This window comes from Capsella rubella, unplaced genomic scaffold, assembly GCF_000375325.1.
Source record: "Capsella rubella cultivar Monte Gargano unplaced genomic scaffold, Caprub1_0 scaffold_5, whole genome shotgun sequence".
Lineage (NCBI taxonomy): Eukaryota > Viridiplantae > Streptophyta > Magnoliopsida > Brassicales > Brassicaceae > Capsella > Capsella rubella.
In genome coordinates, this window is record NW_006238919.1 from 1058358 (window position 1) to 1085455 (window position 27098).

Here is a 27098-nt window from a genome sequence, read left to right on the forward strand (position 1 = left end):
GGTTATAAATTAAGAATGTGAGCTACCTTTTCAGCATGTTCTGTTAGCCGCCATTGGCTTGAGACATCTGTGACTGGTGTTTTGGCCTGAGTACATATGGGTTCCTCAGTAGATTAACCATCTTTCTAGCAGTTTGCAGCTTCTTAAGGTCCATTGACTTATCTCCTTAAGAACCCGCTTTTAGGAAAACATCACCATCCTAGAAGTTAATCAAAAAAGAGAAAAGTTAAGAGGTATTAGAGAGTACCTCCATTGTTTCTAACATGTGGAAAGGAAAATGGTTGGCATGAGGCAATGACAAGTACCATTTCGTTCACAAGTTTTGCTTTGAATTATGGTGCCTTGTCGAGTTCCACTTCAATAACAACTTGCTGTTCAACAAACACAAAAACAAAAACAAAAAGAGATTGGTTAATGGAGATACATAAACTTGAAACAGAAGAAAATAAAGAAGAGTATAGAGGAATTTGAGATGACTTACTGCATATATCTCCATCGATTGGGTCCATAATTCAACAGCATCCCTTGTAATAATAATGAGAAGAAAGTGAATCATGTATACAACAAAACAAAAAATTCTCCATCATCAAGATCATGTATACAAAACAATATTCAAAAGAATTCAGATGAGATTGAAGAAACACACTGTAAACCCCCAAAACTTTACCTTTTTCATTGTGGAGTTTCTCGTCAAGTCCGATGAGAGTTGAAGAAGAAACGCCATGTCCTCTGAACATCCATCACTGAGAGACACGAAAACAATACTTCCAACATATAATATTCATCAACAATGCCTGGATCCTGAGAGTAGAGAAGGAAATGTGAGGGTGATAAGTTATATAACACACAAAAGAAAAAGAAAAGAGAGTATTATTGGTTAAGTGATCCAACTTTAAATAGACATAAATAAAATCATAATAAGTGCTTACTTACAGAGGATTTGTCCCATTGTTGTTGTTGTTGTTGTTGTTGTTGTTGACTTGGGCCGGTCAATCCTATAATTATACATGTGAAGAAGTGAACTATATGTATATCTGCATCATCTAAAGAAGCAACAAAGAAAACAATGAAAAAATATCAAATTGACGTTGTTACCTTAGGGTGAAGTTTGTTTTTGTTTGGTTATGAATCTTCTTCATTCTTCAAAACATAACATATCTTCGATCTGCACAAAAATATAATATTAGATAAGCTTTGTTAAAACAACAGTGTAAACGAAAACAAATTTGAGGAAGCAAACAAGATGTTGTTACTGTAAGAACACGTCAGCGACCTTTTTGTGTTCTGAATCTACTTGGTACTTCCTTGAAAAAATCTGAGTCATCGTCCTAGTTGGAACACGAACACAAACACACACACACACACACACACACACCTGTTTCGTTTCATCCAAGAAAGAAACAACAAAGGCATTAATTAAGATCCCATGTACAAAACAAATTCTTATTTCAAAGGCAAAACATCAACACCACCTTTTGTTCTGAATCTTCTTCATTCTTCAAACCATATCATATCTGCACAAAAATATACAATTAGAAGTCTAAATTAAAATAACAGAGTCACATTCCCATCTAAAATTGAAAACAAAGAAAACCGCAAATTTGAGGAAACGAACAAGAGAAGAGGAGGTGCAGAGTCAAGACAAAGACCTATATATACCTTTTAATCGATCAGTTTGATGTTGTTACTTACTGTAAGAACACGCCGTAATTGTTCTGAATCTAATCCATCATCTTTCAAAACATTAATCTGAGTAACACGAACACACACCTGTTTCACCCAAAAGAAAAAACAAACAAACAAACCCATTAAGAAGCAAGTTCGACTCTTTTCTGGAAGTAGACAAGAAAAGAAAGACCTAAATTACCTTCTCATCGATAAGTTTGATATTGTTACTTAGTGTAAGAAAGCCGACTAATGTTTTTGTTCTGAATCACCTTCGTACTTATAAACATCAGAGTCATCGTCCTAGTTTGAACACGAACACGCACCTGTTTCGATTCACCCAAAGAGACAACAAACCCGTTAATTAAGATGGCACATACAAATACTAAAATTTTATTTCATAAGCAAAATCGATTCATAGGGTTAGAAAGATATATCTGACTCGTTTTTGCTCTCTCGTCGCCATTAGAATCGAAAGTTATCTTGTCGCCATGAAACCTGTGAGAAAGAAACTCTTTATTTCAAAAGCAAAAACATTCACACGAAATCAAATCGATTCATAGGGTAAGAAGAAGAACACGAGAAGACACCTCAGCGCGTTCATCTATGTTTTCCCTCTCGTCGCCATTAGAATCGAACGCTCTCTCTCTCTCGGCTCTGTCTCTCACTCTCTGAGGAGAATGTGTTTTAATTTTGATTTCTCGAAGATGAATAAAGTGAGAGTAATCTGTCTCTATTTATAAACAGAGAGGTGTCGACCAAAATAAAACAATGGAAATTTTCCTTTTTCTAAAATTTTTATATGAAAAGGAAAAAAGTAAATTGTTAAGTTTGAAAAAAAAAAGAAATTTCTTAAGTTTAGTAATTAATGTTATAAAGAAAAATGGAAATTGTTAAATTTGGTTTTACTACGAAAAAAGGAAATTCTAACGTTTAGTGTTATAAGAAAAAAGAAAATATGTCATTACCAAAAAAAAAAAAAAAGGAAATATGTCGCACAAGAAAAATGAAATTACTTAATCAAAACGTACAGTTTAGATTAGTGGGCTTTTTGTTATTTGTTAAGACATGGGCTTTCCTTTTCTAATATGCTAAATAATTATGTGTTTTTATCAAAAAAACACAAATTATCTTTCTTTATGCTAGAAAATCAATGATTGATGGATCATCAAGCAGTTCCATCAGACTCCGAGCAAGTGGAGGTAAATGCAATTTGAATCAGATTTGTTGCATTACTAGAAAAGATATCACCATCATCTGCAAACTCCAAATCTCCCTTCGTGATTTACCATCACAAGAAGATTGAGCTTAGCTTCCACAAGGGACTCGAAATTAACACAATTGTATACCTATCAAGGATCAGGTCTATCAAAACCTGACAGTTCACGGCCAATAGTAAGTCTTCAAAGACTTTTGACTACACATAATGCCAGACCTTTTCCAATTTTCCCACTACATACCATTAATGGTTAGTTCCTTAAGCACAGGGCAAGCTGAAAGAAACGTCTTGAACGCAATACAGAACTGAACAGAGTTAAAAATGAGAGTCTCAAGCGCTGGTAGCAAAGCATTCTGACTCAGCTTATTGAGTGTCTTGCAAGTGAAGATCTCCAAAGGCAATGTACATCCATTATCACCATATATACCCATTTGATTTCTTTAGAATTCTAAAAAAAAAATACAATTATGAAGAAGAAGAATGTCAAAAATTTGGAAGGCCTATTTTAAAATGAAATTTTATTTTATTATATGTGACAGTAATTTTTTCTGTGTAACTCTCTTTGTTTGATGAGAATCAGTCAAATGATCAATGATAATTAATGACACTTCAAAAAATCAGCTTTTCTTAAACTAGTAAAAGATAATATATTTCTATTTCACAAATAATGTCATTTTGACATGTTTTACACAAATTAAGAAAACACTTACTAGTCTTACTTATAAATATATTCTTCTTATTTGATAAGTGTTTAATAATCTATTTTGGAAATTTAGTGTAAAAAATATTAAAAATATAATATGACATTTTTGTTAAAAAATATATAAAATTTAGAATGATACTCTATGTGAAACAAAATGAGTAATATACACATATAAAAGTATGTTTTGTGTGGAAAAAGGCTACAATGAAATTATAACTTTAGCTATTCCCAATATCTTTTTCTATATTAGTAGTAAACAAAATGAGAATATTCTCAATTCAATATAGGTGGCTAATTCAACTTTCACAAAAGATGCCCATTATTCGTAGAAAAGAAAATTTTGTACATGATAATATGAAAAACTGACCACTAAATCTATCTATCTATAGTAATGAAACCAAAGAAAATAATTAGCAAAAGAAAAATTAAACTAAACGTTTGCAAAGCTAAACGACGATCAAATCGAGACAACAGAATCCTGCAGAAGAAAGAAACCATCATCAAAACCAATGTTGGGTTGGGTTAAGTTCTGACCACACCATTGGGTTAGTAATTACCGTTTTAAGTATTAAATTAAACAATACCATTACCACTACTACCTATTTGTATATTGAAGTACCAAACTTCGAATGTATCGTGCACCAACCCAAATAGGACTAGAGGACCAGATCAGCATTAACTAACCTTATACTTTGGTAATGCAAAATTTTCTAAAATTTGTCAATTCCCAACTCAGTCTTCCCATCGTACATTATCAGATAAACGTTAATGAAAAATACAAAATACTCTTCAAAAATAAAATATTGGTTTTGTTTCTATTGAATCTATCATTATGGTCTCACGATCAAATCACGATTCATTGGTTCTGCTTTTATTTTAGCTAGGAACTATTAAATTGTACCAACTACCAAACTATAAATGAAATAATTTGGATACAAAATGTAAACAAAAATAATACATTTTTGGAGTTTAGACACTGAGATTTTTCAGATTCTTGTCTGTGGTTAAACCTCGGAACCAGAGAGAGATGGTATGGTCTTATTCACTCACTTTTTATTAATAAACTCATCTCTCTCTGTCCGAGAGCCTCTCTCTTCTCCTTTTCTCTCTCTCTCTCTTTGAAGCTATCATCTTTGAGAGCTCCTTTGGTCCATACTTTAGAAAAAAAACCGTCATGAGATTGCTTCTTGGTCTCTTGTTTCTCTTGTCTCTAGCAACCTCTTCAAGTAAGCTTTCTCTTTTCTTTTCCTTTGTCACCAATCACAATGATCTGAAATGGGTTTCTCAAAAAGACCTCTTCTTTAATGATTCTCTGTTCTTGAGGTTTCAAAACTAAAACAACCAACACTTCATCTGTTTTGTAGGTGCAACTTATTGTCTATGCAAAGATGGAGTTGGAGAGAAAGACCTTCAAACATCAATAGACTATGCATGTGGAGTTTTAAAAGATTGTAATCCAATTCATGACAAAGGTCCTTGTTACCAACCAAACACTGTCAAGAGCCATTGTGATTGGGCTGTTAATACTTACTTCCAAAGATCCGGTCAAATCCCTGGAAGCTGTAACTTCTCTGGAACTGCTACTACCAGCTCAAATCCTCCTTCAAGTAATAATAATCACTCATCTTCCAAAAAGTACTCAAAATTTCTTGGCTTTCTCAAGTAACAAAAGATTGTATTTTGATCATCTCCTCTGTTTTTGCAGCTGTTGTTACTGGTTGCATCTATCCTTCAAGTCCTGGGTATGTTTGTTTACTAATAACTTCTATTAAACTCTTAAAATTGGGAAATGAAACTTTGATTCTTTATTCTTTATTTAATAATCAAGAAGACTCAGCACCAACCGAACATTTTTCGAGATTTGGTAAAGAGATAGTTTGGTTAAACTTTTCTTTTCCCATAACGTGACTTAAAAGTTTAGTTACATGTTTTTTTTGTCTTAACACAGAAGTGCAGGGACAACTCCAACGATCGGGACTTCTTCAGGAACACAGACGTTTCCGGGAACTCCTGTGTTTGGTCCGGCCGGATCTTTTGATCCTTCAGGCAGCAACAATGGTGCTTCGGGTTTGTTCATTTCGAATTCAATCGCTCTCATACTTGGTTTCTCCGTCATTGCGTTTCTATAAAAAGAGGGCAGTGATTAAGAAAGCGAGGCTAACGTTTTTTGATGTACGGATGAGATTCTGCCACTTGTGAATGCAAGTTCTTTGAGGCAGACATCTTATTTAGGGGGTTGGCTTTTGTTGTTTAGGCTTACTTTTTTTTTAATTGTATGTAAGAAATGCTTTAATCGAATCTTTCTTCAAGTGTTTTACATGAAAGAGAACATACCAACATAAATAGAATGCAAACGATATTCATAGGAACTAGGAAGTGGTAAAGAGCTATAAGAGATGTTGTGGTGAGGCAACATCTTAGTGGGTATGTCCGGGCCGAACCACGGCCCTCATGGACATGTCTATACACTAATACACATATCTACGGATCAAAACTTTATTTCTGAATAGGTTGTTTTGAATTTGTGTTTGCCCATAGAAAACTAGTATTACCAAGAAAATGGCTTAATTAAACCCACCGCAACATAACTATATATGAGTAAGAGATGCAATATGCATGTCCACCAACTTGTTGGTAGCGTTAAAGCTATGATTCTAAATTCACAGGAACCAGATAATATTAAGCCAAAAAGTATAAAAGTGAATGGTAAAAGAATATTCTTTTCAGAAAAGACTAATGTTTTCTAATTTGTAATTTGGAATGAAGTTGAAACGATGAGATTATGGATTCGGATGGGTAAACAGTAAACTAATTGGAAATGTGATTATGGGTTCGCATGGTTAAGGCGATTGTAGTGGACAAATGTAATTATGGTGTCAGAATTTCAGATGGTTAAAGGCATTTTTAATGCAAGGAAAAATAACCTAAGATCCTTGCATTAAAGATGGTTTACGGCGATTAGATCAGATAAATGCGTATTGGACTACTTTTTATATTCTCCGTAGATTTTATCATTTTATTAAGGGAAAAAAGCTTTAAAATACCTCATTTAATTTTAATTTGGACATTTAATACCTGATCTTTTTTGGTTAGAAAATAAATGCTCATATTAATAAAAACGTGTAATTTAAAACTTAATAAATTAAATATTGTCATTTTCATACTTACGATTTCAAAACAAAAAAAATTATTCCAATTTTACCCTTATTTTGTCTATTAGTTATTAGTGCATATATGACATAAAATTAATGTCATTAGTTATTAGTTATTTTAATTTTATTTGAATAAAATTTATGTGTTAGTAAAATTTCTTATATTTTTACTTTGTATATTTAATTCAAATAAATATTTTAATTTTATTCAAAAGTTTTAAAAGATCCAATGAAAAATATATTTTGAGTTATATGCTTTATATCCAAAAGATATATTTTAAAATTATATATTTCATATCCAAAAATAAACATATCCCTTTCATTTTTTATCCAAACATTTTAAGAGATCCAATAAAAGATATATTTTGAATTATATGTTTCATATCCAAAAAGAAACCAATATATATATCTAAAAAAATTTAAGACAACCAATGAAAAATATATTTTGAATTATATATTTCATATCCAAAAATACATTTCATTTTTATCCAAATTTTTTTAAGGATATCCAATGAAATATATATATTTTGAATTAGATATTTCATATCCAAAAATGAAAAATGAAAAATAAAATATATATTTTAAATTAAAGATATAAAGTAATGATACAATGAAATAGTAAAAAAAATTGAATTGAAATTAAAATATATATTTTGAATTAAACATATAAAATAAAAATATAATGAAATTTTACTAACACATCATTTTTATTCAAATAAAATGAAAATTAGTGTTATGTCATTTATGCATTAATAATTAATAAAAATGAATAAGGGTAAAATTGGAATATATTTTTTGTTTTGAAATCGTAAGTATGAGAATGACAATATTTAATTTATTGGGTATTAAATTACTCGTTTTTATTAATATGAGTATTATTTTTCCAACCAAGAAAGATCAGGTATTAAACTTCCAAATTAAAATTAAATGAGGTATTTTTAAGGTTTTTTCCCATTTTAGTAATAATAGTAAGTTGTAGTGTAGACTGAAAATAATAAAAAAAAATCACCATAAAATATAGTATGTGGCAAATTATTATTCGTCCTAATTATTTAGTTTGTTAACGAATTAATCCATTTTGTTTGTAGCATTTATATAATGATTTTATTGATAAAATATAATTACAAAAAATTAAATTTTTGTCCCGTGCAATGTACAATATATTAATCATAATTTACTTATATAGTTATATGTAGTTTAAAAATTTGCATTGATTCAATAGTAAGTTTAAGCCTAACTAGTAAGTTTGTATGATATTATTTAATATCTGAAAATTTCCCAAATATAAAGAAAGTTTAATGAATTATATAAATTTTTGGAGATTTACCCCAAACATCTAAAAAGACCCATCCATTGACTCTCCTCCATCCAACGGTTATATATAAATTACTCACACGGAGTTACGGTCTTTCTTTCCACACCTTATAAAAACCCTATTGGTAAAAAAAACTTCATCTTGAATAAACCCTTCTCCCCGTTTACAAAAAAAAAAAAAAGAATAAACCCTTCTCCCAAGTTTTCCAATTTCCACTGAACAAAAAAAACTTTCCCGGTTAAGCAAAATTCGCCATGGATGCTCAGCAACGGAGAACTGAAATCCCTCGCGCACCACCGGCCGGAGAGCCTGGTGGAGATGTATCTTCGATTTTATTAGCGTTTGGTGTTTTCGCTGCAATCGCCGCTTTGGTATCTTCTCCTCTTTACTCGTTTGATCTGTGTTTAGATTCGATCATGTTTATACATACACGCATCCCAAACTGAATCGGCTCTCTTAAATGTTTCGTCTTTCGATTCTGAGTCAACCCTTTTCGAAATGTGTAAGCTTTGTATCAGAAGTTGACTTAAAGTTGATGACTTTGTCTTCTTCTCGAGTCTCGACCTAGATTATATCTTGTTTCGTTTTTGATTTTAGATTAGTGTAGTGTAAGGTCACAAAAGTACACTTTTTTAAAACCTATTCGAGTGATACAGAAGTTTAAAAAAGCTAGCTTTAGGTTTCATTGATCTTACTTTGGGTCGCTTACGAATTTGACTGTGGACTGTGGACTTATTCATGTTTTTGTTAATGAGTTTGCTTATATACTGGATGATCAGGTTATGTTCCCTTCATCGTTGGTTCATCAAGTTCCTGAAGGTCACGTTGGAGCGTATTGGAGAGGTGGTGCTCTTCTAAACATAATCACAGAGCCAGGTATTTACGATTACTTTTATCCCTTTTCGTGATTTCATTGATGTTTCATTCTTTTGTTAGTTGGAATTAACTTTTTGTGCTTCAGGTTTCCATCTGAAGTTGCCTTTCATAACCAACTACGAGCCTGTTCAAGTTACTCTACAAACAGATCAAGTGAGTCTTATACCATAAAAAGCTTGGATATGTTTACATTGTAACTTTTGAACCAATTGATTCTCTGGTTCTTAGGTGAAGGATATACCATGTGGTACCAAGGGAGGTGTTATGATTACCTTTGAGAAGATAGAAGTAAGTGTCTTAAGATTTGTCTTTCTGATAGCATCACAATTGCTTAAAATTTTGTTGATCTTATTTAACATAATAACATGTATTGATCTTTAGGTTGTTAATCGACTGCGTAAGGATTTTGTCTTTGACACTTTGCTCAACTATGGTGTGAACTATGATAACACATGGATATATGACAAGATTCATCATGAGATCAACCAGTTTTGCAGCTCTCATTCACTGCAGCAAGTCTACATTGATATCTTTGACCAGGTACTTGACTATATTGGAAAGCCATAACCTATCTCAAATTAGATAACTTTGATATTAACAGTGTCCGATATCTGGAAAAGTTACAATGATTTTTGCTTATTCATCTTATCACAATGTGTTTCAGATTGATGAACGAATGAAAGATGCTCTACAAGCTGATTGTACACGTTATGCTCCAGGAATTGAGATTATTAGTGTCCGTGTCACAAAGCCAAAAATCCCAGAGAGTGTAAGGCGAAACTTTGAGCAAATGGAAGAGGAACGCACTAAGGTATACTCTTTTTGAACCTTAACAATTAAATCTGCACTGGTTTTCTCATATCTTTAATTCTGTTATAATGGCTTCTAAACTCTTTAATATTGCTTACACACTTGGAATTATCGATTGTTAAGGTCTTGATTGCTATTGAGAAACAAAGAGTTGCGGAGAAAGAGGCAGAGACAAAGAAAATAATGGCCATTAGTGAAGCTGAGAAGAATGCCAACGTAAGCAAGATTCTGATGCAACAAAAGTTGACTGAGAAAGACAGTTCAAGGAGAGAAGCAGATATCGAGAATCAGATGTACCTTGACCGTCAAAAGAGTCTTGCAGATGCAGATTACTACCGGTAATAGCTTGTCTTTTTCCCCATATATTTTCCTTTCTAAACAAGCAAACAAAGAACACAAAAAAAAAAATAGTTGGGTCTAATGTTTCCATTTTTGCTTTGATCAATGTCCCTAGTGTACTAAGAGAAGCTGAAGCAAACAAGTTGAAGCTCACCCCTGAATTTCTCGAACTCAAATTCATCGATGCCATTGCTCGTAACACCAAAATGTTCTTCGGGGACAAGGTTTTACTCTACTCCCTCCCATTTCTGAATTCGTATATCTCATTTATCTCTGTTTCTGTTGTTCTGAAGAAATGTATCTTAACTGTGCAGGTACCTAACATGGTGTTGGATCAAAGGCTGCTTGGGAACTTCCTCAATCATTCGACAAAAGACAAAGATGGAAACTTGGAAATGGCCACTGATACATAGAACAAATGTTTCAGTGCATCCCTAAAAACAAAACTTTCTTATTATTATTGCGTAACTTAGCTTCTCTTGTGGCTATCATTTTGATTGCAACTCAGTCTCCTAATAACCATGTTTTTTTTTGTCTAAACAGGAGTCTCATTAAGACTAAGCTAACGTGTAATATTGTAGCCATTTATCAGATTCAGAGCTCCACAAAATACTAAAAATGATGATACGTGACTATGGTTGATGTTAGTGATGAAGTTGGGTGTTTTGGGTTTTGATATTGTAATTTAATTATTTACTTTAATTAATACATTAGGGTTAGGTGTTTTGGTTTTAACGTTTAGGTTAATTATAAGTTGTATCATGGCCTATATAAATATAGGTCTTTATGCTAATGAGAAACCAAGCCCCAAGAATTAACCTTAATCTCTAAGAAAGACTAGGGTTAAGAGGGAGCTAAGCTTTTAGAATCTCTCTTATTCCTTAAGCAAAAGTTGGTTCATAACAAATGACTACGAGATTCTCTGTGAAAATGAGATTCTAAGTCCAAACATATCTGAACCCTTTTGTTCTTATTAGGCTGAAATTGCCAACGTGTCTTGAAATCCATTATTGACTATCTTTTGATATACACATGTAACTTTTTCCACACAAGCATCCCAACACACATGCAAGAACAGAGATGAAGTGCAGAGTACACCAAAGGCCTCCAAAGCGGTGGGGTTAACCGGGTAAAAGGCAAAGTCCATAAATATTACAAAAAGGAAAGTGTTATTGTTTTGAAGAAAAGAAGAAGAAGAAGAAGATGTATGTAGTTGAGAGCAAAGGAGCAGCTATAGGATGTATGATAGTGTCGTTGTGTTGTTTGGGAAGTTGGCCAGCGATTTTGACTCTGTTGGAGAGAAGAGGTCGTCTTCCTCAACACACTTTTCTTGATTTCACAACCGCTAATCTCTTGGCTGCAATCGTGATCGCGTTTTCGCTCGGTGAGATTGGAAAAAGCACGTTTCAAACACCTGACTTCACCACTCAGCTCCCTCAGGTTTGGTTCCTTCTACTTCTTAAGAATCTTGTTATAAAGTTTATATGTATTTGATTGGTAATATGAGGACTTTACATTACAGGATAACTGGCCGTCAGTATTGCTTGCAGTCGCAGGCGGTGTGCTTCTTAGCGTCGGGAATTTAGCGACTCAATACGCTTTTGCGTTTGTCGGTTTATCTGTTACTGAAGTTATAACCGCAAGCATCACCGTCGTCATTGGTATGCTTCCTCTTTCACTAATCTTTGATGAATCAATCAATTATGTTTCTTGGGTCTCACGGTGGTTTTTATAGGTACGACGTTGAATTATTTCTTGGACGACAAGATAAACAAAGCTGAGATCCTTTTTCCCGGAGTAGGTTGCTTCTTGATCGCTGTTTTCCTCGGTGCTGCGGTTCACGCTTCGAATGCAGCAGATGTCAAAGCGAAACTCAAGTCTTTCCCTAGCGAGTATAAAGCTAGGACACAGTACGGTGTTTGCTCTTTCTTTTTCTATTGTTCTATATTTTAAATACTTGTTCTGTTTTAACAAGACTCTGATCTTTTTCAGAGACTTTTATTCTTCCATTAAAAATGGTGAAGACAACCCTGAAAAAGGTAAAAAACCTATGTAAATTTTTGTGAGATTGAAGAATTTTTAGAAGATATATGCAAAGCAATCTAAGTAAGAACTCTTGGTGGAATAATATGATCAAAATTGTGATGTTTCATTGTTTGTTCATACCATGAACAGAGAAAACTGATGTCGAATCTCAAGAGAAACAAGCGGGAAAGGCGAAAGCAGGGACGGCAGGATTCTTTGTAGAGCTAGAGAACAAAAGGGCAATCAAGGTTCTATTACAATGACCAAAGAGAAAAAAAAACACCCGATATCCGAACTCAAAGTTCGAAACTTATTTTGCAAAGATTACATAGCGAAGGAGAGTATGTTACTAGGCGGTGTTTAAAATGTGGTCATTGGCAGGTGTTTGGAAAGAGCATAATGATCGGACTATTCATAACGCTCTTTGCGGGAATCTGCCTTTCTCTGTTCTCTCCTGCATTCAATTTGGCAACAAACGATCAGTGGAGTACATTGCCAAAAGGCGTACCTAAGCTCGTTGTCTACACCGCCTTTTTCTACTTCTCAATCGCGGGTTTTCTCATCGCTCTGATTCTAAACCTCATTTTTCTTTACCGGCCAGTGGTAGGCTTAGCGAGATCATCTCTTAAAAAGTATGTAAATGACTCTAAAGGTAGAGGTTGGGCTATTTTCGCTGGATTCTTGTGTGGTTTTGGTAACGGTTTGCAGTTCATGGGAGGTCAAGCCGCTGGATACGCGGCTGCAGACTCTGTCCAGGTTAGTCTTTCATTCTTCAAATTAATTGGTCTCTTGAGTTTACATTTTGGTTTTGAGTATATGAGCTTTGTTTTTTTGGTTTAGGCACTGCCTCTTGTGAGCACATTTTGGGGTATAGTTTTGTTTGGAGAGTATCGAAAATCGTCGAAGAGAACCTATGCGCTTTTGGTTAGCATGTTGGTCATGTTTGTTGCGGCAGTGGCAATTCTGATGGCATCTTCCGGTCACCGGAAATGATGAGCTTTTTGTTAGTTCTGTTACACACTTGAGCATATGTGTACTAAGTATAACAATAATGCAACGTCTTCTTTACTTTTATGAATTTTCAGATGAAAGAGGGAAAGGTTAGGTACTTGTCGTTATACAAGATTAATTGTAGTATTATCCTAAACTAAATTTTAGAAAAGTCAAAAGTTTCCACAAAAATGTGATTTTTATATAGTTATATATTTGATTCTTTTATAAAGTTTCACAATAAATTTCTACAGAACTGAGTCAAAGCTCAGTATCCTTATGTCCTCTGCACAAAAGGTCTAAACACTTCTTGTGGTGGAAACTCTCTTCTTGAACTTATTTGCACAAGGGACATCATCCTCTGTTCTTGCCGAACCTAGCAAAGGAAGTGTCTTTTCCATATTCCCATTTTGGATGATTTAGTTCTACTTTTCTTGTGATGAAAAGATTATGAACATATATAGATATCTTTTGAGACAGAGGATCCGTTTTTTTTTTATGTCACTAAAATTCTTGATTTGCACTTAAAATCAAGAACTGAAAAACAGAGGATTAAGATTCCATCAACATGACAAAACAATCAAGAATTTTGTCTAGTTTTAGTTTCCTAAATCCTTGGAACAGTGATTAATGCCTGATGTAAATTCTTAATCTGGTTTTGAGGATTGGATGATTTTGAAACTCTCCAAGCATCTTACTATTACTTACACTAATAAGCTTGATCTTTTGCCTATTTGTCTGCAGGGCTTATCCATTTTGATCGGTCTTTTTGGCTATTAAATATGTATCTAGTGGAGAGCAAAGCAGGTGCCATAACATGTATGGTGTTAGCCTTACTATCTCTAGGGACTTGGCCAGCAATTCTAACACTTTTAGAGAGACGTGGTCGTCTTCCTCAACACACTTATCTTGATTACTCCATCACTAATTTGTTGGCTGCTATTATCATAGCTTTCACTTTTGGTCAAATCGGGTCTACAAAACCTGATAGCCCGAATTTCATCACTCAGCTTGCTCAAGTATATATACATAAATCATTTTGATATACATACAAAGAGAGGGTTGTGTTTAGTTGTTGAAAAGTAACCAATTATTTGTAGGATAACTGGCCATCTGTTATGTTTGCGATGGCGGGTGGGATCGTGCTTAGCCTCGGGAATCTAGCAACTCAATATGCTTGGGCTTTAGTTGGCCTATCAGTTACAGAAGTCACTACTTCAAGCATCGCCGTAGTCATAGGTTAGATCATGGAGTCATATATACTCATACATTTGGTATAATAGTACTTTCTTTTATCAGTCTTGTTTTCCAACTTTCAGGCTCAACTTTGAACTACTTCTTGGATGATAGGATCAATAAAGCCGAAATCCTTTTCCCTGGTGTGGCCTGTTTCTTGATCGCTGTTTTTCTTGGTTCAGCAGTTCATAGATCCAATGCAAGTGATAACAAGGCCAAGCTAAGAGACTTTGAAATGACTAATCAAGAGTAATCAAGATTCAGCCTCTCACTTTATTTCCCCTAAACAATATGTTTTGTTACTAATATAACAATCTTGTCTCTCCAGACCTTCAGGTCTATCTACTGATATAGAGACAACAAACTCATCAAAAGACCTGGAGACTAATGTTACTAAAACAACATCGGAGAAACCTAAAGAAGGGACAGCAAGGTTTCTTATGGAACTTGAGAACAAAAGAGCCATAAAGGTAGAATCTTTATAGTGTAGTGCTTTTTTCGATTTCGGGAAAACTGTTAAATTTGTTGTACTAAAAATGGCAGGTGTTCGTAGACAAAAAAAAAAAAATGGCAGGTGTTCGGGAAACGCAAGATAATCGGGCTAGCGATTACTTTCTTCGCAGGTCTTTGTTTCTCCCTCTTCTCGCCAGCATTTAACTTAGCCACAAATGATCAATGGCACAGACTGAAACAAGGAGTTCCAAAGCTAGTCGTTTACACCGCATTCTTCTACTTCTCTGTTTCTTGCTTTATCATTGCTATGATCCTAAACATTGGGTTCCTATATTACCCTGTTCTTGGTCTTCCAAAATCTTCTTTTAAAGCTTACTTAAGTGACTGGAATGGCCGTTATTGGGCCTTCTTGGCGGGTTTTCTTTGCGGTTTTGGAAACGGTCTTCAGTTTATGGGCGGTCAAGCCGCTGGCTATGCGGCTGCTGATTCCGTTCAGGTTCAAGAAACCACAATTGTTTTCGATCCAAAATAAATATTTTGAGCAAACTTAAGAATCAATATGGTTTTTACTATTTTTGTGTGTCAGGCGCTTCCTCTTGTGAGTACATTTTGGGGAGTGGTATTGTTTGGAGAATACAGAAGATCGTCGCCAAAAACTTATCTACTTCTCTTCGGTATGTTGTTTATGTTTATTTCAGCTGTTGCAGTTCTCATGGCTTCTTCTGGACATAGAAAGTAAAAATTCATATAGCTACAAAAATATGAGTACACTAGTTTGTCTATTTTCAGTATATGTATATAGTTTAGATAGTTGTTTCACTTGTTTGTCACCTTTATAAGGAGATAGACACTTTATGATTTGGGTGTTATTTTTATAAAATAGTATCATATTTTGTTCTAAAATAATTGGTTATCAACAAAAAAAAATAAGACAAGAATGGTCTGTAATAATCACCATTGGAGATGTATGCTAAGAGAGGGTTATACTTTGTAACTAAAATATTTAGTTATTTTTTCCTACACAAATTGATAGAAACTTTAGTCAAATTTATTTAATTAGTTTACGAGGGGTGTATTGAAAGTAGAATTCTGGAGTATTCTGATTTTTTTTTAAAATCCCCTGTTATTCAACTAAGGATTTTAAAATCATTTTTCAAATCCACTGTTATTGAATATGACATTTGTAAAAAGTCCTTCAAAATCACTCACAATCCCTGTTATTCAATCAACAATTTGTAAAAACCATATTAAATCCACTGTTATTCAAAACATAACTTTTATTTTTTGAGAAACCCATAAAAAATGATTTTAGGGGACTTTGGTACATTTTTACAATAGAAATCCAATTAAAAGAGTCACACCTAGAAGGGTGTGATTTTGAAGGATTGGTTTAAACAAAACAATTAACATAAAAAAAAAAAAGGCATCCGTTTTTCAACTCTAGTTCCATAGTGGAATTCTGGGTTCCATCTTTGAGTTATTTCATCTTCGCTTTGAGCTCCATCTTTGAATTCAACCTTCTCCGCACCTAAACGATACACTCCACCTAACCAAAGGTTACGTCTCTCTTTCTCTTTCTCCTTCTCCTCCTTTGTTTTCGATTGATTTCTCAGATTCATTCTCTGCCTTGTAGGAACCATTCTTCAAACCGGAGGAGATCACGAGGTTCGTACTTCGCATTCTCACTCTCTCTTCTTTGCTTCTATTGATAAAACTAGAATAGGGAATCTAGAGAGTCACTGGTTCACTTGGTTTTATGTGAAAACTGGAATAGCTAACAAATGTTATACTCTCGATAACAGTCTTGAAATGTTCGTAATTTGTTTCTCATTCACCAAAGCAATTGTTATGCTTATGGGTTTTGTGTGATGGAAGGGTATGAAACAGTGATGTTCCGATCTAAGTTTGATTCATGGCCAGCTTCAAGTACCATAGCTGAGTCCTAGCAAGGCAGAGGCAAAGTCGCAGGTTTAGTTTATATCTTTCATTTATGAGACTTGCTCTGTTTTTCTTTTCCCAGCTCTTTTGCAACGACAAGGAGTTAACGTTCAAGGCCTGGTTAAGACTTCTTCTTCTTCTAAAGATGAACCAAAGCCATACATTGACGGAACTGGAAGCACATGGCCAAATTCAGAGCTAAACAAGCAGCCAAAGATGTTGTGGATCACCTGCAACTTCAACGTTTGCAAATCTGATCTGAGGTGTGTGCTTGTGACTCTTGATTTTTATGAAAACTACGTTTATCAACTGTGTTCAATGTTCATCATATATCCCCATTTCTTGTCTTATGTTTAGCACAGTTCAGTTTGAAATGGGGTGGTCAGCGTGTAGCAACTATGCTAATGTATTTAACCGATGACGTTGAAGGAGGAGAAACTTATTTTCCTTGGGACGTCGAGTTGTAACCCCATGGAAAGTTTTGTTTCTTGCTTCAGCCCCATCAAAGTTTAAAGTCGATATGTAGCTACACAAACGAAACTTTATTGATGTTTAACCCCCTCAAACTTATTTTTGGAGTTATAACTACTTTTCTGTTAATCATAAACGTTTGCCGTCTAATCTAGTACTAAACCAAATTGAAATCTTAGTTAACCAAAAGTCCAACCAAACACATAATTTAGATCCAACTCTAACCATATTTCTTCATTAACCTAACATTATTTTGTTTGGATGGAATTGGAGTTTCTTGTCCAAAATTCAATGGAAGAAGCTTCTGTGTTTGTACGTTTAAATTTGTGTTTGAGAAATTCAAAAGAAAGATTCAAGAGCAATATTAAATGTCTTACAACAATCGAATTTAAAACCTCAACTTGCACTCATCCACAACATCTAATAGAAATCAGAAAAAAATGCAGAAAAAAACAGCAGAGATTCATTTTCTTCTTCTACGCATCATCCACTTGCGAAACGGGTTGTGTATATTGACTGGAAGAAGCTTTATCATGACCCTAAAACAATATTCAAGAAGCATTAACACATTAGCATAACTACCAACAATAATTGAAACCAAACATTAGTATCAACAGAAACTTACTCGTTTGGCTCTTTTAGCACAAGAACGAGAATTGTGACCAGCTTGCCCACAATTCTTGCAGTGCATTGTCCGCTTAGTTACCGTCTTCGATGGAGAAATGGAAACTTCTTTTTTCTTTGTCTGTTTCTTCTTCTTCTTCTTCTTGGATGGGGACTCATTAATGCCTTTTTTTCTTTTTTGCTTCTTACTCTTCTTCTTCCTTCCAGGTTGTGGCGGTTCAGGAGGTTCACTCACCAGTGAGATATCACCTCGTGCCCAGTGACTTGAACCTCTTAGTGGTTTCATGTTGTCAGCGTATAACTCTCTCCAGCGGGATGTTAGAAACCAGTCAGAAACGTAATCATCTGAATTCAGTTTTTTCTTCAGTATAACTCCATAAGCATGCTGACAAGGGATCCCACAAATATCCCACTTACAACAAGTGCATATCCTGCTTCTCATGTCTACCCTCTCTGAGTGACCATCAATTTCAACCTCATAGACCCAAGTAGTGCAGGAAAATACAAAAGCCTTTGCAGCATCCTCATGTTCTTCATCAAGAAACTTCTGGACATATGGTGTGAATTTACTTGAGTGAGCATTTGCAATGGTATATCTTGTAGAATTTCGCACCATTGTTAGTCTTCTAATTGTCTCCAACATTGGCATCATTGGTTTTTCTCTTGCTTTAACAATGGTATTGTTATATGATTCAGAAGAGTTGTTTTCTACGTCCTCACAACAATTTCCTTCATTCTTGTAGAAAGCACGACACCAACTCTTTGGGTTTGATTTCATCACATCACCGTAGACACCCAAATCATAGTCTTTAACCCTTTCCAGATTTTTTTCAAATTGCTCTTCATTATAGCTCCATGCCAAATTCCAAATCAATGGTTTCATCTCCATCTTTTTTCCATGTCCTGCTTTTAAGTTACCATAAATATGTTGAACACATTTTCTATGCTCAATATTTGGTAATTCTTTTGCAACTGCCTTGATTAATCCCTGAAATAAACAAACATAGTGAGTCTTTTGACATATAAGAAGCAAAACATGGACATCACATTACACTAATCCAATTAAAACAGCATACCTTTTGCCGATCTGAGACTAAGATACACCCATCGCCATTTTTAAGATCTAAATCAGTCTTGAGCAAGTTGACAAACCACAACCAATTCTTCTCATTCTCTACTTGTACAACAGCCCAAGCTATTGGATAAATTTTGTTACATGCATCTCGACCAATAGCAACTAATAGTTGACCTTTCATCACACCTCTAAGAAAAGTACCATCTACTCCTATAATGGGACGACATGTTGCTTTCCATTGTCTTTTAAGGATATTGAAACACACATAAAATCGATCGAATAGATCTATACCATCTGGCCCCAAAACAGTTTCAACTTCCACAGTAGATTCCGGGTTTGAAGTAACGATCTCTTTGCAGTAGCCTCTGATATGTGCAAATTGATCTTCATGTTCTTTCTTAATCCACCGTAGTGCTTTTTTTCTAGCTTCTTGACATTGATTCCTTGTAGCAGTGATCTTCCACTGATCTTTAATCATCTCCTGAATCTTCATAGGCATCATTAACTCTGGATCTTGTCGTATCTTGTCCAAAAATAATCGTGCAATCACTGGATCAGTCAACATCAAACATTCACCATTTCGAGAGCAAGCATGCTGATTTTTATAAACTGTAACCTCCCACCTGTTTCTTTTTCGACTTAGTGAGCAATATATTCTCCAATTACAACCAGCCATAGCACATTTGTATCCAAGTCTCATTTGATCCCACCTATATTGTCTTATGTTGCGGCCTGATTTCAGAGCATAGTCCAACACCGCTTCTTTAAACGCAACACCACTATAAAATACTTGTTGATAATGTAAATTCCCATCTCCTCTTCGTCTAATTTGATGTCTTCTATTTGCAGGAACCACTTCAACATCTTCAGAATCGCTGTCACTACCTGGATATTCATTGTGTCTCATCGGAAGCTCGTCCCTAAACTGTGCCACATAGTCTTCAATTTCTAACTCAAACCTTTCCATCAACTCTTCATCGCCTTCAGCATCGGATTCACTTTCACTAGATTCACTTTCATCTTCAACAAGGCTCTCAAAATCTGGGTCACTTGAATCACTCTCATCTTCCAACACTTCCTGAATTTGCTCTCTCCAAGAGGCATGTTCTTCGTCACTTAAATCAACCAAAATAATAGAAAATTCAGAATAAGGTTCATGATTGAAATAAAAATATAGTTTGGGTCTTAAATCAATACAAATAAGGTTCGAATATCATACCTCATTGCAATCTCTGGATCGATTTCTCCTTCCTCGTGCTTCTGAATTTTTTTCAGTTTAAGGAAGCGGCAGTTTTTTTTTGTTTTCTTTCTCAAAACCCTTTTCACGTTCAATTTATAAAGCTTCGTTATGGATTAGAATGTTGGGTTAATATAGTAATGTGGTTAGAGTTGGATCTAAATTATGTGTTTGGTTGGACTTTTGGTTAACTAAGATTTCAATTTGGTTTAGTACTAGATTAGACGGCAAACGTTTATGATTAACAGAAAAGTAGTTATAACTCCAAAAATAAGTTTGAGGGGGTTAAACATCAATAAAGTTTCGTTTGTGTAGCTACATATCGACTTTAAACTTTGATGGGGCTGAAGCAAGAAACAAAACTTTCCATGGGGTTACAACTCGACGTCCCATTTTCCTTTGGTATAGTTCTTCTTCTTGTGGATCTCTTTAGCTCTGCAAATGTTTTATTTTGTTTCTTCTCTCTGTTTATGCAAATTAAACCTAGGGAAATGGAAACTTTGGTTGTACAAAATTCTTACGAAACATCTGCTGCATGCATATTATGTATAGTGCTTTCTCTCTGCAAATTGTTATTTTGTTTCTTCTTACTGTACACGAGAATGCAGGCTAGTGATGGTGAATTTATGTATAGACTTTTTTTTAACATGTGAAAATCTCTTAAAATCCCCCAAAATTCTTTTTAAAATCTCACCAAATATCATCAAATCTCAATCTATTTTTTATTTAAAAAAATATGAAATAAAAACAAATACACCAAAATACCATAAAAACTCATTTAAATCTCCTAAAATCTCAAATATTATAAATTCCACAAAGTCCTTACAAATCTTTATTTGAATACACCCCTCTACATAATTAGATAATGACTATGAATATGACACTATAGAAACTTCCGTATCAATCTTAAGAGAGGCTGCCACACTCATATACATTTATCCATGATATATTGACTTGTAATCTAGTTATTAAAATGATATAAAAAAAAATTAAAAAAAACATTTATCCATGATTTTTACCCATATTATAGCTTTTTTCTTTTATTTTTGAATTTAAAATTTAATAGATTTAATTAACATAAAAATTATTTTTAGATTTATTTTCATACTTTATCTTTTGGTATAATAAAAATTCATTTTAATGATATAAATCTAGTGACTCACATAGTCACATGTCACATCCAAATATCCAATCTAAAATTAAAATGTTTTAGTTAATTAAAAAGCATATATACATTCATTTAATGTTTCTTATAACTATTATATTCTGTTAGAATAATTATTTTAAGGTCTCTATATGTTTTACTAGCAATTGACCCGCGCTGCGCGCGGGAGGTTTATAATTTTGTTTCGTTGATTTGTTATTCATATTGTGATATTTTATTATTTTTTAATTGATTTTCAAAAAAATATTATAATTGTTTTCTCTTTAAGTATTATCTTTCAATACTCAAATTTGGATTAAAAGCATTTGATTCAATTTATAAAATATCATTTTTTTTCTTTTTGATCATGTTATAAACTAATATTTCACTTTCATTTTATTTTTCCACTTTATAATTTTATATATACAATTACATAAATGTTGTTTTAGTCTATCATAAATTTAAATTTTACTTCTTTTCTAAAACTCAGTAAAATATTAAAAATATTAAATTATGATCAATTTAAAATGAAAGTTGAATTATATTATTACCACTAATAAAAAATTTAAGTATTGTTTTTCTTATTTTAATATTTCATTTTTTACATAATTTATTTTATTTATATAAACTTTTTATTAATTAAATAAGTAACATAAATATACACTAAATGAATATTTTAAATTTATTTTAATGTTTAAACAAAAATGTGGCTTAGGTGGCATCATGAGAAGAGAGAAAAAGCTAACTTTATATATATAGATTCTTTTCCCATTTCCACCTATTGTAATTATTAGTGTAATATCTTTATCAATTTATTAGTATAACTAGGGCTAATTAGTTAAAACATTATGCTATTCCAATTTATCTATCTCTATATATAATTTTATTGTGATTTTATATCATAAACCTTGTCCTTAAGAAAAAAGTATAATGCAACCGGAGAAGCTTCCGCAAGACCTAGAGGAAGAGATACTCTCTCTCATCCCCCCCAAAACCTATCGGTCGATTTAGATCCGTTTGCAAACGATGGAACGCTCTTTTGAACGACAAAAAATTCATAAAGAAACATATGGCTCGTGCCCGTCCACACTTTGTCTTGTTTTCTGAATCCAAATTTTGTTCGGTAGAAGTTATAAATCTTGACGCTCCATGTATAAAAGTGCATAACATACCCTCCGATATTCCCGGTTATAAACATGGAAACGTCATGACAACCGAATACTGCGACGGGTTATTAGTTTATGTCACGGGAGCGGGGTACGGGATTTGCAACCCATGGTTGAAACATATTAGATGGATCAAACCGAAACTATTCACTTGTCGGTACAATGGAATGGGATACGACTATAGTAGACCTGATAATCATTACAAGATATATGGTTCTTATAGTAATTATCCCATCATGAAAGGTAATTTCACCGAGTTGGGATCCAATGCATGGAAATTGTTCGAGGTTGTACATGATACGTGGGGTTTGACTTCGTCAAGGTGTAGTGTATCTCTGAATGGGACTTTGTATTGGGTTGGTTTTAGTAATAAAACTCGTAAGTATTTTATCCAAAGCTTTGATTTTTCGATAGAGAGTCTCAAACCTTATTGTACCATACCTGGTAAAAATTATCTACGCGATGTTATAACTCTTGCGGTATTTAAGGGAGATCGGTTTTCGATTTTAGAGCAAGATTGTAAGACAAGGAATATGGAGATTTGGGTGACAAAAAAGAAGATTAAAAACGGGGATGGGGAGGGCGTGGAGTGGATGAAGTTCATGAATGTGACAGTTCCTACATGGTCAAGTTTAGTAGTGTATGATTATACGCCAAGTTATTACATCGACGAGAAAAGTCACAGTCTAGTGTTTTGTAGCGTTAATGCGAAGGATAACACTTGCATCTATATTGCAAAGGGAGATAAGTTCCATGAAATTGAGATAAAGGACTTGGTTGGGTATAAAACTCGTCATCACACATATTTTCCATGTTTGGTCCCAGTTCCTAACGATGATGTTAACCAACATGTCGGCTCCTACTTTGCACTCCCAAAGGGAAGAGAAGCCAACGATGGAGCCGGAGAACACGAGTGGGACGATGGCTTCTTCGACAGTGTGAAGAAAATAAGTGTAGGAAGAAGTCATTTGGGCCTAGTATTCGTCAGATTTGAGTACTCCAACGACAACGTTGTTGTAGCCGGAGCCGCTCATGGAGATGATTCCTCCTACACTCAAGACGACGATGTTAGCATTTTTAGTTTATTTAATTTATTATTATTTTTTAAAGTTGAAATTTGGACCTAGACCATATTAAGTCTCTCTTTGGCACTAGACCGAAGTGAGCAAAGACACAATGAAACCTAACTCGATCCAAATGCTAACCACTAGACTACTACATATCTTTGTTATTATTTATTATTTGTCTTCTTTTTGTATAGCTTATGATCGATGAAGACAACTACATTGAAGCCGTGGAGGGGACCTATACAGAGAGCCATATTACCTCCCTCAAGTTCTGTTTGCACAAGTGCAATACATCGCGCCAGTATGGAAGACAAAATGGAACGCTCTTCGTTCTCGGAGGAGGAGAAAGCTCGAAGATCATCGGTTTTTACGGAAGGAACTCTGATGTCCATGACCTCACCGCTCTCGGTGTACACCTTTCGGTTTTTACATCTCCAAGCCTGCGTCAAGATTTTACGAAAGAAGCTTTTAGTTAATGCATACAAATTAATTATGAACCGTTTTTTCTTTTCTTAAGAAAGTTTCTATTATAATTTATATCCGATAATAATTATTTTGGCGTTTTACAAAATTAGTATCATTTTTAGTATATGTAGATTCTGCAGTTGATATATATATATTTTAAAATTTCTATTTGATTAAATGAGGTTTATTTATTTATGAATGATATGGATGATTAATTAACTTACTTTAATCTTTGTGTCCGTACAGTGTATCGTACTTGATTAAATTTGGTTTTATTTTTGTCTGCTTTTAATTTTCTCATTTTCATGTATATTTAACTTAGTTTTTTGCGTTTACTTTGCATTTTTTTTTTAATTACTTTTTTTTTCTTTTCCAAATCTTCAGTTGATTAGACTAAGAGATTGCATCTATGAGTGCACCAGTTCAAGATATTAATTAGTGAAAGAATCGAGACCATGACTTAACATATTTTGTGTGTAAAACTTATAACAATTCCATAACCACGAATCACGCGATGAAGTAAAATTAGCATGTGACCTGCAAGAAGCTATAATAATAAATCTCAATAAATTTGATATGTAATACTAATATTGGTTTTATACTAATTTCACTGTATGAACTTAATATTGGTTTTATATTATAAATTCTAATTTCAGTATTGCGAGATAATTGATGTGTCTAGGACTCAACATAGTACAAGTTTTCACAAAACGGATTTTAGCTTAACTTGCAAAAGTGTGTCCTCGTATAGGATAACTTGTACTATTTTGTTTTTTTTTTTGTTTTTTGTTCTCGCGTAGGTTTTTGCAAGTAGTCAAAACTAAAATAAAACTTTACGAGGTATAATAGTATGGAATATGGCAAAGCATTTCGAAACTAAAAGAAAACTTTACGAAGTAATAGTATGGAATATGGCAAAGCATTTCGAAAAATGTAATGTAAACCTTATAACAATTCCATAGCCACGAATCACGCGACGAAGTAAAATTAGCCTGTGACCTGCAACAAGCTAAGTAATAAAAATAATTCTCAATAAAATAGGATTTGTATAAATATACTTAGGAGGTACAAGAGTAATAACAGATACTTATTGAATTATTATTTAGTTGGTTTTTTTATTTTCCTACACAAAATTGATAGAAACTTTAGTAAAAGTTATTTACTTATTTTTATGAGTCCACATAATTAGAAAAGACAATGAAGATGACAAATTGACAAGTAGAAACTTCCGTATCAACACAAGAGATGCTGCCACATGCATATACAATTATCCATGATTTTTACCCATATTATAGCTTTTTTCTTTTCTTTTTGAATTTAAAATTTAATAGGTTTAATTAATATAAAAAATACTTTTAGATTTATTTTCATACTTTATCTTTTGGTATAATAATTCATAAATCTAGTGACTCACAAGTCACATCCAAATATCCAATCTAAAATTAACTTTTTTTAGTTAAATAAAAATCATATAAACATTCATATAGTGTTTTTTTATAACTGTTATATATTGTTAGAATATTTATTTTGAGGTTTCTATATGATTTATTTTTTTCCCTTTTCAGCTATTGTAATTATCAGTGTAGTATCGTTATGCATTAATTAGTATAACATTATGCTATTCCAATCTATCTATCTATCTATCTATCTATCTATCTATATATATATATATATACACACACACATATATATTTTTATTGTGATTTCATGTCATAAACCTTGTCCGTAAGAAAAAGTATAATGCAACCGGAAAAACTTCCGCCAAAAAAAAAAAAAAAAAAAACTTCCGCAAGACCTAGAGGAAGATATACTCTCTCTTATCCACCCAAAATCTATCGGTCGATTCAGATCCGTTTGCAAACGATGGAACACCCTTTTGAGGGACAACAAGTTCATCAAGAAACTCTTACAAAAGAAACTCTTAATGCTCACAAATTAAGAACCTTTTTCTTATAATACCAAATCAAGGAAAGACAAAATTAATATTAATGCTCTTGTTAAAGAAAAACTCGATCAATCGGACAAGTGTTATAATTTATTCATCCATGAATGGTTCTTATCTAATCATCCATGTAATATAATGTAGATGTACTTACGTTTAGAAGTAGGAGCATTACTACGATATATGATCCGTATAAACGTAACCCGGAAATAAAAACTTGTCAATTTCTTCAATATACCAAACAATTTCACTATATATCAGTAGTGTGATATTACAGATCTCTATTAATAATCAACGTTCCAATATTTATCATTTTATTAATCAATATGTCAATCTTATAATGTAGGTCACTACTCACTTATATGGTACAACATAACAAATTTTCATTGTAAAGAGGTCAAAGAAGTAATATATATGTCTATATATAATAGCTAGTGGGTAAGTAGTGTACTTTTGGCAATACTATCAAATACTTGGAAAAGGAACCATTAAGTATGACTGGGGAGGGGGAAACGCAGCTGGTGGGGCTATATGATATCTATCGGTGCGTCATTCGCAATGCCGAAGTAAATCAAAGTTATCGTGAAAGAAGTTACATGCCCGAGTAATTAATTAAACTAATTGATATATAGTAAATAAAACTTATCGCAATGTTTTTTGATATTGACGATGTCATTTTATTCTTATTGTCACGCGATGAAGTAAAATTAGCATGTGACCTGCAACAAGCTAAGTGATAAAAAAAAATTCTCAGTAAAATAGGAATTTGTATAAATATACTTAGGAGGTACAAGAGTAATAACTATTATGTATAATAGTTTGGCTTTGCAACTGGGACACCAGAGGAGCTTTCGCTCGTGATTTTGTGGTTGTGCAACTATTATATATGTGTCAACTGAGTCAGCACACAATTGCTAGTGGTTGACTAACATTCGTTAATAATTAGGATTTTGAATTAGGCACCAAATAGAAATATATGGTATGAAAATGTTTACAGAATGTCGTTTATAATAGATTGGAATTCTGAGACTTTCTTTATTTCAGAATGCAAGTAGTCAATGATAAAGTTGTGTGGTTATATATTGCGATAAATAATCTATGAATTAGATAAGTGGAAGAACAAGTCTAGTTTACTAATTCAGATTGCCACAAAACTTCGTTGTCCATGAAATTTTTATTCGTAGTA

General features: G+C 33.3%; 6 protein-coding genes and 2 long non-coding RNA genes across 9 annotated transcripts; 6 read left to right on the plus strand and 2 right to left on the minus strand.

The window, feature by feature from the left end:
* Window positions 1-1721: 1721 nt before the first annotated feature.
* LOC111830737 lies at window positions 1722-2317 on the minus strand. Its single transcript, XR_002834068.1, has 4 exons — window positions 2256-2317; window positions 2108-2163; window positions 1868-1991; window positions 1722-1770 (listed from the first exon to the last, which is right to left on the minus strand). It is a non-coding gene; the product is annotated as an uncharacterized LOC111830737 (long non-coding RNA).
* A 2258-nt stretch (window positions 2318-4575) lies between these two features.
* Window positions 4576-5918, plus strand: LOC17885487 (PLASMODESMATA CALLOSE-BINDING PROTEIN 3). 2 transcript variants are annotated; one of them, XM_023782880.1, is made up of 4 exons: window positions 4576-4813; window positions 4952-5194; window positions 5293-5329; window positions 5539-5918. In XM_023782880.1, the coding sequence occupies exons 1-4, from the start codon at window positions 4762-4764 to the stop codon at window positions 5714-5716; spliced, it is 510 nt and encodes a 169-aa protein (XP_023638648.1). In that variant the 5' UTR covers window positions 4576-4761; the 3' UTR covers window positions 5717-5918. The 2 variants fall into 2 exon arrangements, with proteins under 2 accessions (XP_023638648.1, XP_023638647.1); XM_023782879.1 differs by having other exon boundaries at window positions 4578-4813; window positions 5536-5918.
* Window positions 5919-8261: 2343 nt separating this feature from the next.
* Window positions 8262-10672, plus strand: LOC17885031 (erlin-2-B). The gene is made up of 9 exons (XM_006291322.2): window positions 8262-8425; window positions 8834-8930; window positions 9016-9083; window positions 9159-9218; window positions 9312-9470; window positions 9595-9741; window positions 9864-10078; window positions 10195-10303; window positions 10394-10672. Exons 1-9 carry the CDS (start codon window positions 8309-8311, stop codon window positions 10490-10492), a joined length of 1071 nt encoding a protein of 356 aa, XP_006291384.1. The 5' UTR covers window positions 8262-8308; the 3' UTR covers window positions 10493-10672.
* Window positions 10673-11270: 598 nt separating this feature from the next.
* Window positions 11271-13238, plus strand: LOC17886609 (ureide permease 4). Its single transcript, XM_023782829.1, has 7 exons — window positions 11271-11519; window positions 11602-11740; window positions 11815-11989; window positions 12072-12118; window positions 12255-12352; window positions 12486-12860; window positions 12945-13238. Exons 1-7 carry the CDS (start codon window positions 11283-11285, stop codon window positions 13095-13097), a joined length of 1224 nt encoding a protein of 407 aa, XP_023638597.1. The 5' UTR covers window positions 11271-11282; the 3' UTR covers window positions 13098-13238.
* Window positions 13239-13364: 126 nt separating this feature from the next.
* Window positions 13365-15594, plus strand: LOC17884947 (ureide permease 2). The gene is made up of 7 exons (XM_006291180.2): window positions 13365-13479; window positions 13839-14113; window positions 14195-14333; window positions 14414-14579; window positions 14659-14800; window positions 14905-15279; window positions 15370-15594. The coding sequence occupies exons 2-7, from the start codon at window positions 13877-13879 to the stop codon at window positions 15520-15522; spliced, it is 1212 nt and encodes a 403-aa protein (XP_006291242.1). The 5' UTR covers window positions 13365-13479; window positions 13839-13876; the 3' UTR covers window positions 15523-15594.
* Window positions 15595-16189: 595 nt separating this feature from the next.
* On the plus strand, window positions 16190-17191 carry LOC17885741. The gene is made up of 4 exons (XR_002834005.1): window positions 16190-16339; window positions 16417-16448; window positions 16804-16984; window positions 17079-17191. It is a non-coding gene; the product is annotated as an uncharacterized LOC17885741 (long non-coding RNA).
* A 783-nt stretch (window positions 17192-17974) lies between these two features.
* Window positions 17975-20115, minus strand: LOC111830433. Its single transcript, XM_023782263.1, has 4 exons — window positions 20111-20115; window positions 18893-20006; window positions 18032-18804; window positions 17975-17981 (listed from the first exon to the last, which is right to left on the minus strand). The coding sequence occupies exons 1-4, from the start codon at window positions 20113-20115 to the stop codon at window positions 17975-17977; spliced, it is 1899 nt and encodes a 632-aa protein (XP_023638031.1).
* Window positions 20116-22203: 2088 nt separating this feature from the next.
* On the plus strand, window positions 22204-23991 carry LOC17885015 (jacalin-related lectin 38). The gene is made up of 2 exons (XM_006291015.2): window positions 22204-23505; window positions 23700-23991. The coding sequence occupies exons 1-2, from the start codon at window positions 22342-22344 to the stop codon at window positions 23979-23981; spliced, it is 1446 nt and encodes a 481-aa protein (XP_006291077.2). The 5' UTR covers window positions 22204-22341; the 3' UTR covers window positions 23982-23991.
* Window positions 23992-27098: the final 3107 nt, after the last annotated feature.